At 38.2% G+C, this 18180-nt stretch overlaps 1 protein-coding gene across 2 annotated transcripts; it reads right to left on the reverse strand.

The window, feature by feature from the left end:
• Window positions 1-2884: 2884 nt before the first annotated feature.
• LOC306857796 (F-box only protein 11) lies at window positions 2885-18100 on the reverse strand. Of its 2 annotated transcripts, XM_079397958.1 has the most exons (23): window positions 17808-17826; window positions 16223-16292; window positions 15587-15714; window positions 15297-15378; window positions 15024-15168; window positions 13897-14026; window positions 13576-13659; window positions 13335-13467; window positions 13128-13234; window positions 12851-12962; window positions 12253-12359; window positions 8541-8678; window positions 8239-8456; window positions 7842-8022; window positions 7600-7722; window positions 7437-7522; window positions 7195-7271; window positions 5871-6014; window positions 5482-5592; window positions 4944-5051; window positions 4744-4852; window positions 4553-4651; window positions 2885-3799 (listed from the first exon to the last, which is right to left on the reverse strand). In XM_079397958.1, exons 3-23 carry the CDS (start codon window positions 15692-15694, stop codon window positions 3670-3672), a joined length of 2532 nt encoding a protein of 843 aa, XP_079254084.1. In that variant the 5' UTR covers window positions 15695-15714; window positions 16223-16292; window positions 17808-17826; the 3' UTR covers window positions 2885-3669. The 2 variants fall into 2 exon arrangements, with proteins under 2 accessions (XP_079254084.1, XP_079254083.1); XM_079397957.1 differs by lacking the exon at window positions 16223-16292 and having other exon boundaries at window positions 17808-18100.
• Window positions 18101-18180: the final 80 nt, after the last annotated feature.

The raw sequence follows: 18180 nt of genomic DNA on the forward strand, positions 1-18180 counted from the left end.
AGAAAATAAAAATATTTACAGATGACTGTATTATATACCAAATATAAAGCTGAAAATAATGCTCTATGAACCATTTATGTTAAATATGGTCTGAAAATCTACCGAGAGGTCTGGACATTTGAGTCTGGAAAAGGATGGAATTTTGAAATGGAAAATGTTTAGGAACCCTGATTAATGCTTTGTGAAGCTGCATATTTATAAGAAACAAATCCATCATTAAGCGTTAATAACGCTTTCTCCATATTTATTTAGAACGGTTTTATCTGTTTTTGCTTTTAAGATGTGCTTGATCTGTGCATATTTCTCATCTGATTCAAACAAGCTTACTTTTTCACTGGAGAAAGCAATATTATTGATATTACTGATATTGAACTGAATAAAAATGCCTCAGTGATGGATTTGCTTATTACTATTAACAGAATTAACAGATTTTTGCTTGACAAGACATTAATTAACTGATGGGCTGGAGTCATGTGGATTACTTGTGAATTATTGTGATTTTAAAAAGCTGTTTGGACACTCATCTATTCATTACAAAGAACCCAGTGGTGAGGAACTGATGACATTTCTCCAAATCTGTTCCAATGTGTTTCCATGTGCCAATTTATCCCTCAAAAATGATGTGTTCCACATTATCCACACAACTCTGTTTTTGAAGAGTAAGGCTTCTAAGGAATGCTTTTTGCCCTGTAATGTGTCCAATGCTGTCAATGTGCTGTTACTTTTTTGCCACATGTTTATCCCAGATAAGGACGTAACCAAACATACAAGATTGTGGGTAGACAAATGTAAGTTGAAGCTGAAGCCACTGAAAACCCCAATCTGATATGTATCTATCAGGGTCTATAGCTGGGGTTATGGCATGGCTAAAACTAGGAATTTATTTGTATCTGATTTCTCTCATATCACGTAATTGTTTTTTTAAATGTAGATGTGGTTCATTATTAGGTGCAAAGTTTTTTTCTGTCTTAAAAAAAGGCCATCCAGTTTAATATACAATCCAGTTCCACTCATTTCCCTAGATAAACAGTTCAAGGCTGTAAGTATGTGTAAACATTACACACTTCCATTTATTTGGCCTTAAAAGTCTGAACTACTTTCATTTTTCTGAAATGCTTTTCATTCATTTTCAGTTTCTCTGATTAATGCAAGCACTTTTTGTGTGTGTGTGCGTGTGATAGCATTAGAAAGCAGTTAATTTATTAGCACAAACTTTTAGATTACAATTACCCAAACAAAAGTGTGGAATACTATACAAGTACTCTCTCAAAACTGTATCCTTGCATGTAATAAGTTTTTTGATGAGTACAATCTCAAAAGCAAGAGCGTTTGTTTCATTGTAGCCTATAATCGATCTAAAAGAAATCAATCAAATTGATCTAATAGATTTAGGCCTCAAACAACCTTTCAAGAGTTATGGGTGATGTATTATCTCATATTAAACAAAACCTTGCAGAACAAAGAATAAAAACTTAAATACTTGAAACAGGAGTGCATAAACATGCCACAAAATATCTGAAATTCAATGCGGTTTAGCAGATGTCTGACTCTGAAAGGCTTGTTTAGGTTGTTTGCCTATAGGTGGCGCATATTTACCCAGAAATTGGGAGAGCAAAAGGTTTATGAATTCAGTCAACAAGGACTTATTCTTATCAGACTAGATAAAGCACACCGCTGTAAAAGTCTCATACAGCACTTGCTTACGTTATTTGCACAAGTGGAGTATCTGCATTAGAGTATTACAGGAAGGCGACGCCTGCAATCAGGGTGGTTTTGTCTTATAATAACTGTAATTGAGTCATGTTTAACAAGCTCTTGAAGGCAGTATACTATTCTGTTGAACTGTAGTGACAGCTGTTAGGGGTTCTCAGGCTACAGTTTTATCAGAAAGTAGTGAAACCTATAAAGCATGCGATTAAAACAGCAAACGTCCTCTTTAAAATGTCAAACGTACTGTTAAAAATCAACAAAATCAAGCACAAGCAGTGTTGATCTAATAAAGTTTATTTTCTTAAAAATGACCAGTTTCTGTTCTTTTCTAGGAAATTAAACCCTTTTTAAATTCATACTAGCATCTACATAATGGTTATTGAAGACTTCACAATATATTAAGTCTAGATGTTATGGTACACATGCATAAAATTCAGGCTGCATGAGAAGCCACAGTCACCACATTACACATAGATGGAGTTTGAGGGGCAAAAAGACGATGGCGCTGTAGAGATACTTGTCTCAGCTTCAAAGAGGCCAGAGGCCTCCGATATAACCAACTCCAGCAAGGCTTTTCAAAATCACTATCATACTTAAAACAGGCACAAGTCAGGCCATGGGCCCAAAAGAATGCAATAAAATTATTTGAAAAGTCAAGAGGCATTTTCAGGATGCTATGACCACATGGACAAAAAATTAACAATGAAAATGCTCTGGGATTGTTTTTAATAGAACTCTTTTCATTCTGTGTAAGAGTAACGGTCAAACATGTTTCAGAATTCTTTGGGCCCTTGTTTATCACTTCAAACCGCTTCAAATATTTAGATAGGGAACTTAAGAATATTAAGGATAAATACAACATGCAAAAATAACCCTTTTTCTAATTATGGCAGCAACAAAGGTGAGGCAAACATTTCGGAACCTACACAACCGTAAATTCCACACTTCAATTGCTCACATAAGAAGTAGTTAACTTAAAAGTCACCTCATAAAAAAAATGCTGAAGGAGAATTTAGTGTTAGTTTTCTGATCTTTTCTTTGTTATTCCTCTTTCACAGAAAGAACTTATATGCTGAGACAGGAATATGATTACAGCAAGCCTAATGTGTGCTAACAAAAATATTAATAATAATAATAATAATATATAATAAAATAAAAGACATTCAAATACAGTAAGATTTTTTTTTTTTGCCTGAAAATACAAAACTACATGAGAAAGCATTAAAATCATATTTGTAGATCAGAAACACATATTAACATATTAAAAAAAAGCAAGTGCTAAATCACATTGTTTTGTTTTTTTTGTTTGTTTGTTTTGTTAATTTTTTTTTTATATCATACATATATTTCAGCACATCTGCTGTCAAAAAACAGTCACCGGAAGCCATAATGGAATGGCTCTGCCTCTAATCCGAGAAACCGCAATCTGCAGCTCCTAGTGGCTCGGGTCACGGTCAGATCCGTACAAAAACTGCAGCAGAACTCATCTTGAATCTCCACATAGCACTGAAGTTGGACAGGGCAGGGCGCACAGCGTCGGACTTTGCAATTGGAAGGACCCAAGAAAGTCTACTCCCTCCCAAACTCAATACTAATGAAGCACCCACCTCCATAATCTCCAGAATCCTGAGTCAACATATTGCTTCACAATATTTCACTCTTCCATAACATCCATCACGCTCCCAACGAGAAGTGAAGAGAGCTCCTTGCATCAAAACATCTTCTCAGTTAGCAATATACAAGAGAGTCTGCACCCAGTACTGAGGCAGCTTTGGAGTTCTGCACTTCACCTTTCCAAGTATAGTTTCTCTTAAAATGACTAATTCAAAGTCTGACAGTTTTAGTTGTCCACACACACTTCGCACACCAGGTCTCTCTGGCCCAGAAATGGCAGGCGCTCTGGATTTGTAGGCAGGTACGATAAAGGCCAGGGTGCTGTGATGGAGGTTGAGCTGGATCTCAGTTGTGCTGTAATGTGTTGGATTCTATGGGAGGTGCAGAGTCGTACAGAGTGTCCGTATCATGGGTTGGCTCTCCAGCCAATGTGCAAGGATTGGACAATGTACCCGCGCCACAGTCACAAAAAAACCTGACAGGGCAGATTAGAAAAGGGATTAGAGCAGATTAATCCACTAAATCCTACAGAAAAAAAAATGACAGTAAAGACAATTAGAAAAAAAAAAAGAAAAAAAGTTAATTTCCATTTTAAATAAATGGAAAAAAAGCAGCACAACAGTTTTCTATGGAAGCTTGTTTCTGCTAAAAACTGGTTTTCAATCAAATTAAATACATTAATGTATAATGGTAACTGTGACTTTTTCCTCACAATTTGGTCTTGTTTTCTCACAACTTTTATTTTTACGTCCGTGGTAGAAAAAAGAAATAGAAAATGTAAACTCAGAATTCAGAGGATAAAGTCAGAATTGTGTGAAAAAAAAAAAAAAAAAAAGTGTGGTGAAAAGTCACAATTAACTTCTTTAACCTGTGGCGGAAATGGGTTTCCATAGTTTTCAACATTGTTGACAATACGATGACAACAATTCATTTCAACAAATAAATAAATGTTTCTTAAACACTAAATTAGCATATCAGAATCATTTCTTTAGGGCTGTGTGACACCGATGTCTGAGGTAATGTAAGCTGCAAATTCAGCTTTGCCATTATAAAATACATTAAGAAAACGATTATTCTATATTGTAATAATATTTCACAATATTCCTGTTTTTACTGTATTTCTGATCAAACTTATACAGCCTTGGTGAGCCCAAACTTTTACCAACCCCAGACATTTGAACACTGATGTATGCATGTTGCACTGTATACGAGAAGGTTTTGCACTGACCTATCATGCCGTATAAACTCCACATCATGCCCTTGGTGGCACTTCTTAATACAATTCACACAAATTGCATTCCGGTCTGTTGTGTTGCAGGTGTGACACCTAATACAAGAGAATGGAAGATGGTGAAATACTACAACCAATTCTGTTGGTTTTCAAAGCAGACGGCTTCAAGTTGCCTGCCTTCTGATTACCTGTAGAAATCGTGCATGGGGTAGCTGGTGTAACTTGAAATCTTGTACAGGCACTGACCTCTGCTCACCGCCTTTTCTATGGCATCCTGATTGTTCATTATTTTGTTATCTACAAAGTTATAAAAACATTTACATTAACAAATATATAATATTGAGGTAAAGTGAGATAGTCTACTACGAGCTTCAATGATAAGGTTTACCTTTCATTGTAACGTTGACACCAGAGGCTAGAAATAAGCCTCCAAATCTGTTGTTGAATATCTGATTGCCTTCCAGAGTCGCTGTGGCATGGTTTGTGATTTCAATACCTAAAGTGGAGGTGAAAGTGTTATTTGGACAATTAAATAGAAAATGCCACAGACACTTCAAAATCAGACACTTACATTTTTATTATTTTACTATTTACCATCAAGACGACAAAATAATCATTATATAGTATAGGAATTGTTCACCAAAAAAAATGACAATTTGTTGAAAATAGGCCATCCAAGATGTAGATGAATTTGTTTCTTCATCGGAACAGATTTTGAAAAATTTAGCATTACAGTACTTTCTCACCCATGCATCCGAATGCTAAATTTTCTGAAATCTGTTCCGATTAAGAAACAAACTCATCTACATCTTGGATGGCCTGAGGGTGAGTTAATTTTCAGCAAATGTTCATTTTTGGATGAACTATTCCTTTAAGACCACCACAGTGACAGCATGTACGCACTTCTGACCTAAACTTCTACTGACCTGCAGCAAAGCCATCAAATATCCGGTTCTTCCGCAGCACCGGGTGGCTGTTTGTGCTGATAAGAACACCAGCCTGTGCATTCCTGAAGATATCGTTCTCTTCCAACAACCCTGAACATGCATATAAAGACACTGCTATTAGTTTTTATTATGATTAGACATGGTACATCCATCATATTATTTGGCCAGATTTTTGACAGATAAACCTTAGTTTTATCCACAAGGGTTTCAATTGGGAGATTAATCACTGATTTAGCTCAAGACAACCCTTGATCCATATCTGGGAATCTGGTCTGATTATATTTTTCTACTTTAAATCACCCTCAACTGGCGTTGCATTTCCTGCCCTGTGCCTATGAGCAGTGAGAAATCTTCCAATCCGTTCTTACCCCTCCCGCCGTTGAATATGCAAATACCCCCATCCCGTCCATCATGGATTTTATTCCTGCGCAGCGTGGGGTTGCTGTCCGTCTTAATCCACACCCCCGCCATGGCATTATCAAAGATCTCATTGTCCTCGATGAAACCCAGCCCTAAGAATAGACCACCAAATGATAAACACAAACACAAGAAAACAGAAACTAGGCAGACCTATATAACAACTGGGATCTAACGGTTTATACCTAAAATGAAAAAAGAGAAAACCATACTCATTAATAGGGTTGTAACGATTGTTTGTTTGATGATAAATCATGATAAAATTCCCCACGGTTAGTATTACGGTTTCATATTTGAATTATCATTAAAACCGTATTCGATTACCACGATTTGAACAACTCACGATAAATAAATACTGTCCAGCATAAAGCGCAGTTTTAAGTAACAGTTTCACGTGCTCATAGCAGCAGAGTAGTTTCGTTTTGAGTGAAAATATGGCGGAAAAGCGGGGAGGTTTTGAAAGACTGCTGAGGAATGTACCTCTGAAGGTTCTGAATGTCTTCAGAAACGATTTGATGGCATTATGTTTTCATCTTCGCTCCATGTAATACCTAAAGGAGGTGTTCTTAATCGCAATACTGCTTTGTTCACGGAGGTTACAGGAAACAGCTGTAATTCAGCTTTTCCATAAGCGCCACCTGCTGTCAGAGGGTGGATTTACAGAGACTTTTACAGTCAGCCTGTGTGCAGTTTCTGTGTGGCCAAAAATGAACCGAATTTGCATGCCCTGCTGTAAATATTGACCAGTTGATGAAAAGCTTATGTGGATTCTACACATTTAAACAATTCAGATAAGTTATCTAGAATTATTTTTGGAGCAGATAAAATACAATCATTTATTAATCAATTATCATTTTGACAAGCGTTTTCTTTATTTAAAGGCTAAAATGTGAGGTTTACATTTTTATGAAACTTTTTCAAAGCTTTATTTGAACATTTACATTAGATATTTGAACATGCTATTAAACGGCTGTCAGTCAAGTTGTCATTTAAAATAAGAACATCATTGGTCAAGTTATTGTTTTAGTGATTATGCAAACAAAGTCATTTTATTTAATGTTTGTTGATTTTTAAATATAAAACTTGAAGTGATTTATGTGTCGGTACTTTTTGAACATCTCCAGCACATTTTAACAATACCGTGATAATACTGATAACCGGGATCATTTTGGTCACTATAATCATGATCAGAATTTTTCATACCGTTACATCCCTACTCATTAACAAGCTACATAAGGTTTGAAAAGACCGAGACAAAGTGGATAAAGAACTTACCAGAATTGTAAACAAGGATACCTCCATTTTGTCCACCCCAAATTTTGTTTCTTCTGATTTTTGGATTGCTTCCAGTTCTTTGTTTAAAAAACAAAAAGGAAAAACATCAATCCTGTACAATGCATCCAAAAAATAAATCCAACAAATGCAGTACACTTTTTTTTTTTTACTACCAAGACTCTTGAAAATCAATTTGTACTCCTGATACTTCCTGAATGAGCAGAAATTCAATTATGTCCTACCTGATCTGGACTCCAGAGTACATGTGATTGTAGATATCATTATCTTCCAGTACTCCATGTCCGTTGTCATAAAAATACACTCCAACCTTTTCAGAGATATAACAATATAAGGAGGGAAGAATGAAGGCTAGGTCATACGGAACTAAATTTTGAAGTTCCAAACCTGTTTTCCACTGTGTATCCTGTTCCTCCTGAGTACCGGTGTGCTTCCTGTGGTCACCCACACTCCAGCCAGAGTGTTGCTGTACACCTCATTTTCCTCTATTACACCCTGGCCCTTTTCATGCTACAAACAGAAACAGACAGAACAGGGAGAGTTACTCTATGATCAGTGCATACTCTGCATACTTTTTTGTTCTGTCAGCAGCATGGAATGTATTACAGTTAGTTCATGTTTATACTCACCACATAGATTCCTCCATGCTGCCCGTCATGGATCTTGTTATGCCTTACTATAGGACAGCTGTTCGTTCTGATCTGAATGCCAGCCAGGGCATTTCCATAAATATCATTTCCCTCAATGAGGCCCCTCCCATCACCAAATATGTAAACGCCTCCTTGGTTTCCATTGAAGATGGCATTTCCCCTAGATTAAGAGCAGACAGTTCACTATATAGATAATCAACAAGATGGAACAATCAATTCCCAGTGTGCTGAGTGTTAAGTGAGCTGAGCAAAAGCTAATCGATATCCAAAATGAATAATTATTTCCAAGTCTAAAAATAACAGTATTGATTTACACTAATATAACACTGCAAACCTAATTTCCATAGGCAACACAGTGAGGACAATGGAGACTGACCTTATAGTTGGGTCACTGTTAGAGGTGATCCACACACCAGCAAAGTTATTAGCATAGATTTTGTTTTCTATGAACTGGCCTCTGCCTTTCTCATGTACGTAGATGCCTCCCGTTTGGCCGTGGTGGATCTCACAGCGTACTACGGTTGGGTTCGCGTATGCTTTCACCTCAAATCCTGCAATCCTGTTCCTATGGATATTACAGCTCTCAAAGTAGCCCTGCAGAGGGAGACAAAGAAACAGAAATCAGCTCACTGGCTAGAAAAGATAGTCTCTGACTGAAGAAATATTAGGTGTAATTACCATGCCATGGTCAAAGGTAAACACTCCTACATCTCTGCCATGGTGGATGTGATTACGTCTGATGATAGGATTGCCATGATTTTTTACCCAGATACCCGCAAGCGCATTGTTTGAGATTTCGTTATCTTCATAAATACCCTGTAACAAAACAGCTTACAGGTAAATATAATTTTTTTTTAAATCTAGTATCTTGAAAAAACGTCTATATATATTAGGGCTGGGCAAGTTATCACGTTAACGCATTAATTGATTAATGCCAACAATTATTTTTATTGCGCATTAACGTAATTTTTTTTATTATTATGAAAGTCCAATGCTCACTGGCTCTGAATACACATACAGACAAACCATGAGTCACAGGAGGGGTGGGATGTTGATCAGTACTGGCTTGGGATGGGTGTCATCACGCTTCTCATCCAAAGAGAGCATTTGGGATGGGCCTAAGTCTGCAGCAGCGCTCGCATGAACGCTCCCTATAAAATTATTTAGGCTAAGCATCAACATTCACAAACCACTGTTCACTGTTATTTTTAACGGAAAAGAATGCAATGTGCTTGTAATCACGACTTCATGAGTGGGACATAGGATGTTTCTGATAGCACGTGAAGACAGCAGAGAAGCACTCAGCACAGTGGAGTGCATTATTTTGTTAGCTTTGTGGTTTATTATTTCGAGTCGTTTGGGACGCGGTAACACACGGCCCTCTTTCAACATATTGCTTTACAGATGTATCACTTTAGCCACTCAGAAATGTTCACGCAATCATGCTGCACGTATCAGAAGTTCAGTGCTCCGACACTACATGCGTACTGCACCCGAGCCCAACTGAACCGCGCCAGGGACGGATGGCACGGAGCGATCACACTAGTCAAACGAACCGGCCTTTGGGGGTCAAACGTGCTCAAGCAAGATTGCCTAGTGTGAGTACATCCTTATTCTCCCGCATCCCGCACACATCAGTCTCTACCTGCCCGCACCCCCATCAAGTGTTGTCCCGTGCCGCACTCTGTTGCGTTAGGCTCAGTGATAGTGCAGGTCTGTACTCGGGAGGTGCCTGTTATAATGTTATGATCGAGGATCTGGACTAACATAACAGATTTTTCTATAGCAAACTATAAAATATTTTCTATTAAAATGTTTATGACCTGGCAGTGGCAAATACCTTTGGTTTTATATTTAAATTTGATTACATTAAAGTTATAAGTTGAGATTTACAAGAAATATTTTTACTGCTACTATGTAAAAGGAATACTGCTGTAAAAAAAGCACCTTATTTGTTTAAAGTGTTTTCAAACCAAATGTTATTGCACTATTGTTCATATAGCAGTACTTCTAAATGAAAAAAGTGCACAATACACTACTTTTGAATTCATTACTGAAGTTTGTGCATAATGCGATTAATCTCAGAAAAATCAAGTGATTAATTGCGATTAAAAATTTTAATCGTTGCCCAGCACTAAAATAAATATATATAACACAAACATACATTGTCTATGCACAGTCTTGTCTGCAACTGTATAATCTACAATTTATGACTAAAAATCTGTGTCAACACTGACAAAGCAGATATTCAAAATGCAACATTTTTACATCATGATTTTGACCATGTAGGCAAAATAAGCAAGCCTTGTATTTTAAAGGTGGGGTATTTAATTTTTCAAAAAGGAGTCGGGCCGAGTACCAAAAACAAACTTGTAGCCAATCAGCAGTAAGGGGCGTGTCTACTCATGATGTGGAGGAGAGAGCGTTCAGTGCACAGGATTGACATTAGCCGAGCCAATCAACAGAAACAGAGATGGCGGATAAAAAAAAAAAAGAAACCAAGAGAGGAAAACGTCTGAGGAACAATAAGGCAAGAAGTAGGACCTGTGTAAATATCGGATCAGCTTTCCAGCGCTGGAGAAAACTCAAGGAGCGGAAGGCCTGCGATGGGACGCCGAGGTTGCTTTGTTTCTTCTCAATAGGTGAGTAACACCGTGTCTACACCGGACGCGGCGTGCCACAACAGCTAAAGTCTGCCTACACTGGACGCAATAAAACGATCATTGAAAATCATTTGAAATGTGTGTCAGCACGTCATAAATACAATGCAGCAGCAGTTTACTGTCAGGAATTTGTCGTGGCGTGGCACTGTGTCCAGTGTAGACAGCATCACTGATTATAATGACTTCTATAGTATTTTGCCGCTCGCATCCGGTGTAGACATGATGCAACATTGGTTTTGCTTTGTTTTACAGAACTAATCGTTGTCTGGGTTGCATAGGCTACGTATGTGTGGGGCGGAGCTATCAAAATAGGGCCGAGACCCTTTTGGGGTAGGGGCGTGTTTGTTTTGGTGATTTCAAATATCAACATTGGCTACCAGAAATTGCTTACCCCACCTTTAACTACTATTAAATAAGGATCAATGGAATTGTACAAGCATGTATCATATGGGTTCAGAAGACTTGAAATATAGTGCAAAAAATCATAATCACTTTTAAGGAGGTTTTGGTGCGTTTTTTTCCTGTGTAGTGCTTGACTAAAAGGTTAAAGGGGTCATATGATGCTATTTTAAAGATCATGTATTTGGTGTAACAGAATGTGTTGACATGCTTTAATGTTCAAAAAACATTATTTTTTCAAATACTGTACATTATTGTAGTTCCTCTATGCCCTGCCTCTCTCAAACGCGTCGTTTTCTACAAAGCCCCTCCTTCCAACAAGTGCAGTCTGCTGATTGCCAACTGACCCAGTGCATTGTGATTGGCTGAACACCACAAGCACGCATCGGAAATGTAACGCCCCTTACCATAATCGCGAGCTTCAGCTTCCAAGTTAGTTTTACCAGTTCAAGCCCGAGAGGGGAACAGAGTCGCATGACAGACAGTGATGATGCTCGTATGTATTTGCAGTACACAAGCCGCGGTTAAGACGATTTCTGATGGGCTGTACATTCCGCTGTGATGTGACCCTGTTCCCCTCACACACACAAACGACACGTTACGCGCAAAACTCCGCATTTGAACAGTCAATATACTTAAACTAATAACAAAACATACTTTCAGTCACTGATTCAGAAGCGCCAGATTGTCATAGCAAAGTCGGAATTGACCTTTTTTAATTTTTTTATTATTTTGTTTAGAAATAGCCTTCGTGCATAGCTAGCCTTGTACTCTACTAGGTTCACGAAACGGTCGTCCATAAAATGCATTGCACAAATTCAAACATTTGGGTTGTGCTGTTGTGTTGTAAACAAATCTTAACCAATGATTCCTAATTGCATCTACTTTCGGAAGGCCAAATAAAGTGCTTTTGCACAGAGAAACACAGCGTCTCCCTGACATGACTGCCTGCATCAACACCAACTGCGGTTACTGAAACCATGCCTTCTTTCCTGTGACATGTGGGGGTGTGTTTGAATGAGCCGTTTTAGGGGGACGAGTGGACGAGTCTTAACTTTTATAAAGAATATCTCTTTGGGTTTGAGACTTTAGTCTTTGCAACTTTAGGGATCTTATCCATGCACAAACAGCTTGTAACACTCCCAAAGAGAAAGGAAAACTTGAAATCGCGTCATATGACCCCTTTAATATGATCCTATTGTATGGAAAACATTTGCATGAAGAAAACTCAGCAGCATAAAATCTCAAAACAACATGAGTACGATAATAACAATGTCCATTTTGAACAGTTCCTTCAATGCACAAAATAGACCATGAAGGTTCCCTACCTGTGCATGATCAGTGATGTAGAGTCCAACATTTTCACAATCGCTGATGTTGCAGTGTTTGATGGTAGGTCCAGCACCCTGACCACTTACACACACCGCTGATCCCACTGAACAGAAAGGTAGAGAGAAACTGTCATCTCAAAACCACCCCATAACAATTACTGTATTTCAGCTAATAAAATATGGTGCTACCAACACCAGGGTCATGGGTTTATTTCCCACATATACTGATATGTATACTTTAATGCACTGTAAAGTTAAATGAACATCTGCCAAATTAATTGAACACATAGATAGGAAATTCTTTTTTTTTTTTTAATTCATCATATGCGAAGCAAACGCAATCGGTTGAAGAGCAAACAATTACTTCACAAATTAATTTAGACATGAAGTAAGCATCCATGATGACTAGATGCACAATATTTTATAATAATTGCAGTTTTTTGTTTTTTTTACTGTATTTCCGGTTTTAAAACACAGTTCGCACAAGAAACAACTTTCAAAAACTCTTTTTTTTTTTCTTTTTTTTTTTTTAAATCATACCAAGCCCAACTTTTGAATTGTAGTGTATTATGCTAGGGAAGCAACTGAAACATACCTGTGCAGGTACTTCGGATAACACAGTGGTCGATGTTGGGGCTGCAGTTAACTGTGATCTCCAAACAGTGGTGAGCATTATGGTGCTGTGCTGACTTATCATCAGGGTTGAACTGGGGGTAAAACAGAAATATTACACACACTCAAAAACATGATTTGCTGCAACCTCTAATACACAGAGAAGCGCAAGTAGTATTATCTAAAAGACATCATGCAATGATTTACAAATACAATGACTCTAATAAGATAAAGAAAGCTGGAAAAGCTGTTAGACTCACCCTGATGGTCATGTAGCCCACATATGCATCTTCAGATCCCTCCATAAACACAAACGTTGAATCTCTAGTGTTTTCAATGACAACCTTGTCAGCTACCTTCCCTGAGGCTGAATGGAAAGAAAACAGGGGTGTAAGTGTCTAGGAATGTAAGGTTAAAAGTTAAGATCTAAAGGACATCGGTAACGAAAACAGGGTCATCAGGTTCACCTGCGCCAATCATTGTGATGGGGGATTCAATGTAGATCCATTCATCTGTGTAAATGCCAGAATGCACGAATATCAGGCCATCAAAATGGGCCTCCTGTACCCCTCCCAATGCATCCTCAATGGTGTCATAATACTGCAAATCAGGAAAAAACACTGCAATTACAAGGAAGCTGAAAACTCCTCAGTGCATTTACTGAACCATCTTCACAGAAATTAAACAGCTGAAGCCGAAGATCCATACCAACATATTCTCTCTGCCTTTGTATCTGGCTGGATTACTATAAAAGTGTTCTGCAAAACCAGGCTTTACATGTGCTCCTTTATACTGTTGAAAAAGGAAAAGAAAAGCAAAGACTTAACACTATTCATAAGTTAACAAAATGGAAATGTCTTTCAATTTCATGACCTTTGAAACAGTGAACAGCATTATTACTCTGACAAATTACAAAAGGCCTCACACTGGAAAAATCATCTATGGTTTCACATCCATACTGATGTGAGAAGGCTGATGATTATCAACAAACTGGTTTATGAACGACAACAGAGTCACAAGCTCTCATACCAACTGCTGAAAGCTCTCTTTCCATGGGTTTGGTTGCTCATACTCTTCCGGGTTGATCTGGTAGAACTTCCCCGGCTCTGGATGCATCATGGGCCGTGTGTACTCAAACACCTCCATGTATAGTCTCTTCCTATAAATTGCACAAACAGTAACAATATAAACTTGAATCTGTAACATCTCAACCAATCCACCATTTACAAAACATTACAGTGGCAAATAAACACTTTCTACATTTCTACCATAATTTCAGGTCAGTGCTTATACACCACTAGTCAGTTACACGCTACTGTTCAAAAGATTTTTTGTTTTGTTTTGAAAGAAAATACTTTTATTTAGCAAGGATGCATTAAATTGGTCAAAACCGAGAGTTTCAATTTTTACACCATTACCAAAAATTATAAAAAGAAAAAAAATCTGATATTTTGAACTCTGCATTAATAAAAGCATCCTAAAACAATTAATGAAAAAACACGATTTCCAGAATAAAATCAAGCAGCACAACTGCTTTTTAACATTAATAACAATAAATGTTTTTTGAGCACCAAATCACCATATTAAAATGATTTCAGAAAGGATCATGAAAACTGGAGTAATGGTGGCTGAAATTCAACTTTGCAATCACAGGAATAAAATATATTATATTACACAGAAAACGGTTATTCTAAATTATAATATTTCACAATATTACTGTTATTGAATAAATAAATGTTAAAAAGTTACTTGTGTCCAAAAATCTTACTAACCCCTGTATTTTTTGTTACAGTATGTTGTTCTTTTGTGGAAGCTGCAAACAAGACTGATATTAAAAAGCCCCAAGAGATTATTTTGCCATTGTGCATACTAGCAATGTCAGGTGTTAAACTCATCTTCCAAGGGGAAGCATTACATTCTTCAGATACCTACCATATTTTTTGCAATATTATTGCTATCTACCAGTCATGATCATCATAACCTAACTTTTCATAGACATTGCAACGATGTGCTGCCCCGCATTATGATCTATTCAATTATTAGTAGCCCACTTACACCCTGACATTGCTCTTACAATTCTCCTTCATGCTCCTACAATTAAAGAGATTAATGTACTCCTGCAAATCAATCTATTGTCACCAAGAAAAAATTATTACCAGAGAATGGGGTCATTTGCAAGCTCACTGAATCGCTTGCATACGCAGGCAGCCTGGCACAGATCCTGCTCCAACAGGTAGGAGAATATCTTCAGAACAACTTCATCTGGAAGCTTCTCTTGGAGATACTGCTCCGCAGGGGCAGCTGAAACAAAGACAACAGAAGAAATCTAAAACAAACTGCTTACAGAGCACAATTAATTGATAGCCCTTTGATCAGAAGTAAAACAATGTAACCACAACCGAATGATCGAGACCACACTCTGCACTCACCTGGCAAGTCCTGGGATTTTCCCGACACTCTTGCACGTTTAGCTCTGTGACCAAAATTTTCTGTGGTTGAAGTGGAGGCTCCCTGCATCACAAATCAGACACTGACTTTTAAACAACTCATTTTAGATGAAAAAGACATCAGAAGGTCAATCTCTGTTAAAGTGCAAACTGCAAACTATTTGATTGTAAAGCGCTTTGGGTGTACAACAATACACAATAAAGCGCTATATAAATGCCTCATTCATTCATAAACAGGGATAGTATAGATCTCAAGAGTGCTAAATCTTTACCTCCATACTGTTTTTTGTGGGGCACACTGTTCTTTTAGGCAACAGGGACTTTCTACGGAGTTGGTATGGACTGTTTTGAGCTCCTGGACCAGATTCTTCTGCAACCATATCTGCAGGGATGTCCTCATCTACAGAGAGCATAGAAAGAAAAAACAATCCATTCAGCAAAACATATCTCAACCTGCCCTGCACAGGCTCAGACCCTCAAGTTCCACCGCAAACTCCTGATCTCCATGTGTGCATGTTGCAAACCATGCCTGCTGGAACAAAATATATCCATTCTTGCAATGAAAACACTCAAAAAGCAAACTTTTTGTTGGCCTTCTCCAAAAGCATAGCAGCACAGACAACACTTCCACCCATTATTTACTGAGAACGTCACAATCTGTGGAAAACCTCAAGCTTCAAGACAGCTTGCTTTTTCATATCTTGCTATTTAAGGAGTAAAACACTTAAAAGCCTTCACTTCCTCCTGTTTTGCAATTGTAAACACTATTATATTTTATACATAAAGCAATGCCTAGATTAATTTTGTTCCAGTTAAGATGCGACAAATGCTGTTCTTCAATCAGCTACAAATGTCTTAAAATTCCCTACCTGTTCACCTCTGTTTGTGTGTGCAAGTTCCCTACCTACCTGTCAATACCTGGTGTACTGATCACCTGAAAGCCTTACAGTCTGTCCTTCCCTACAGCACATTTGGTACCTGGAGACAACATCCAAAAATGAAAAATGAGAATAGCAGCTAAAGCTTGGCTCTGAACTGTCACAAATTTTATGTCAACTCACAGCTGGCTGATCCACTGGTAACAAAAAAACTTTACAACAAAGCAACAAGAGTACATCAGGGCAAAATATAAAAACAACACCTGCTTATTAAATCCTTATCTGATCAGCTGTGACTCTTCTCACTTTTTCTGTCTGTCTGTCTAAAAGAGGTACAAAAACAAAGCAGCATGGAGAAGATACTATTTCTTTCACCTAAAACACAGATTTAAGAACCTGAAGCATAGCATTAAACATGTTTAACGCAAATACACAAATATTACATGACTCTAACTAAAGAGCAGTTATGGCACTAGATAGTAATACCATAGCACTACTATGGTGTACGTCCAAAAAAAACATAGTAAATGTGAGTGTGTGTGTGTACAGGTTATACCATGTGATATTAACTTTAAGAAAATTAATATACTGTGCACTCTCAAGTCAATACATTGTTTAGGCTAATTTTCAAGTCAATACATTGTTTATGCTAATTTTCTTATTGACATTCTATAACTGCAAACGTTTCACATCACATCAAATGTAAACAATATGACAGACAAAATGCCCTGATCACTACAAGTCTCAAATGAATCAATAATCCCTAATAAATGCTTAAAGAGCAAGAACCCCTAATGCTTTAACATTTTATCAATGGAAAGCCTGTCAGTGGGGCTCTGTAACCAAGCTAAACGTGGAAACAAAGGTTTCTGATTGATCATCGCAGATGCACCTCCACCAGAAGAACCCAGGGACTTGTGCGTATCATCTACAAACCTGCAACAACAACCGCTCATGTGATAAATGTCCCATTACGCACATACCCCCGACAAAACAGCAAAGAGAGCCTTTAACCAACCCCGTCTGCTCGCTCTGAGCTCAACTGCGCAGCTACTTGCATTAGCTTGCGTGCTACCTAGCAGTGTGTAAACACAGTTAACTTCACAGCTAAGTTACTGCATTGAAAGCTAGCCAAAACCGAACAATCACAATGCTGTTGAAGGTATTAATGCGATGCAGCAATAAATAGATAGCGTACTAGTGTTTGGGGTAAATGGACAGTGTTGTGCATCAATGGCAGCCCACACTGGAAACTAGCAGCTACGCAACGGAGATTTTCCTGCCTAAATCCACTTCTCTCTTCCACCTACAACCCATGAGAGGTGGCTTATAGCCTAAGATAAATCAAAATTTACATTGTCACCTTGTTTCTAGGTTTAAAGCCAACCCGGAAAAGTGGTAAGTGTGTTAAAAGCTAGCCGTTTACGGTTCTGGCTCGTGAAACCCAAACAAAGCGCGGCCTGGCCTGTATATATACGCCTCGACGCTGTGCACACAAACCCTTTTATTCAGGCCGTGCGGCTTCGTAGTGTCTGTGTCGGGTCAGATAGATAAAGCACCGTACACGACACGGCACAACATTGAAGTGTTGTTGAATTAAAGGCCCCCGTCTCACCTCTTTCTGCGTTGTTTCTTTCCGGCTGCACCGGGCGCGGCCTCGACACTCGCCTGGGTCTCCTGCTGCTCGCTCTGACGGAGTTCATTTGGCGAGGTGACTTTACCAAGAAAAAATACGCTTCCCTTGAACCTTATCCTGTTGTTCTTAGCATTTACACAAATATCTGGTCTAAAACAAGTCAAATCACCCGTCTAAGCCGAAAAAGGACACCAACACGGGGCAGTTTTTCTTATTCGGGGTGTTGTTGGTGTGCTGAGCTCCGTGTCTCTCTCTCCCTCTCTCTCTAGCAGGAGGAGCCATTAGCATGGACATGGAGAACATGCACAAGGGGGCACCACTGATATTCGGCAAGAAGTGTCATTGCTTTTAG

This window comes from Barbus barbus, assembly GCF_936440315.1.
Source record: "Barbus barbus genome assembly, chromosome: 38".
Taxonomy (NCBI): Eukaryota; Metazoa; Chordata; class Actinopteri; order Cypriniformes; family Cyprinidae; genus Barbus; species Barbus barbus.

Excerpts from the sequence above, each read along its gene's own strand:
- LOC306857796 (XM_079397957.1), bottom strand. The coding sequence starts at position 17,895 with ATGAACTCCGTCAGAGCGAGCAGCAGGAGACCCAGGCGAGTGTCGAGG. Across the intron at positions 13,468-13,575 it reads AAGGCAGAGAGAATATGTTG|TATTATGACACCATTGAGGA; the intron begins GTATGGATCTTC and ends CCTGATTTGCAG. Across the intron at positions 5,593-5,870 it reads CATATTCAACGGCGGGAGGG|GGTTGTTGGAAGAGAACGAT; the intron begins GTAAGAACGGAT and ends ATGCATGTTCAG.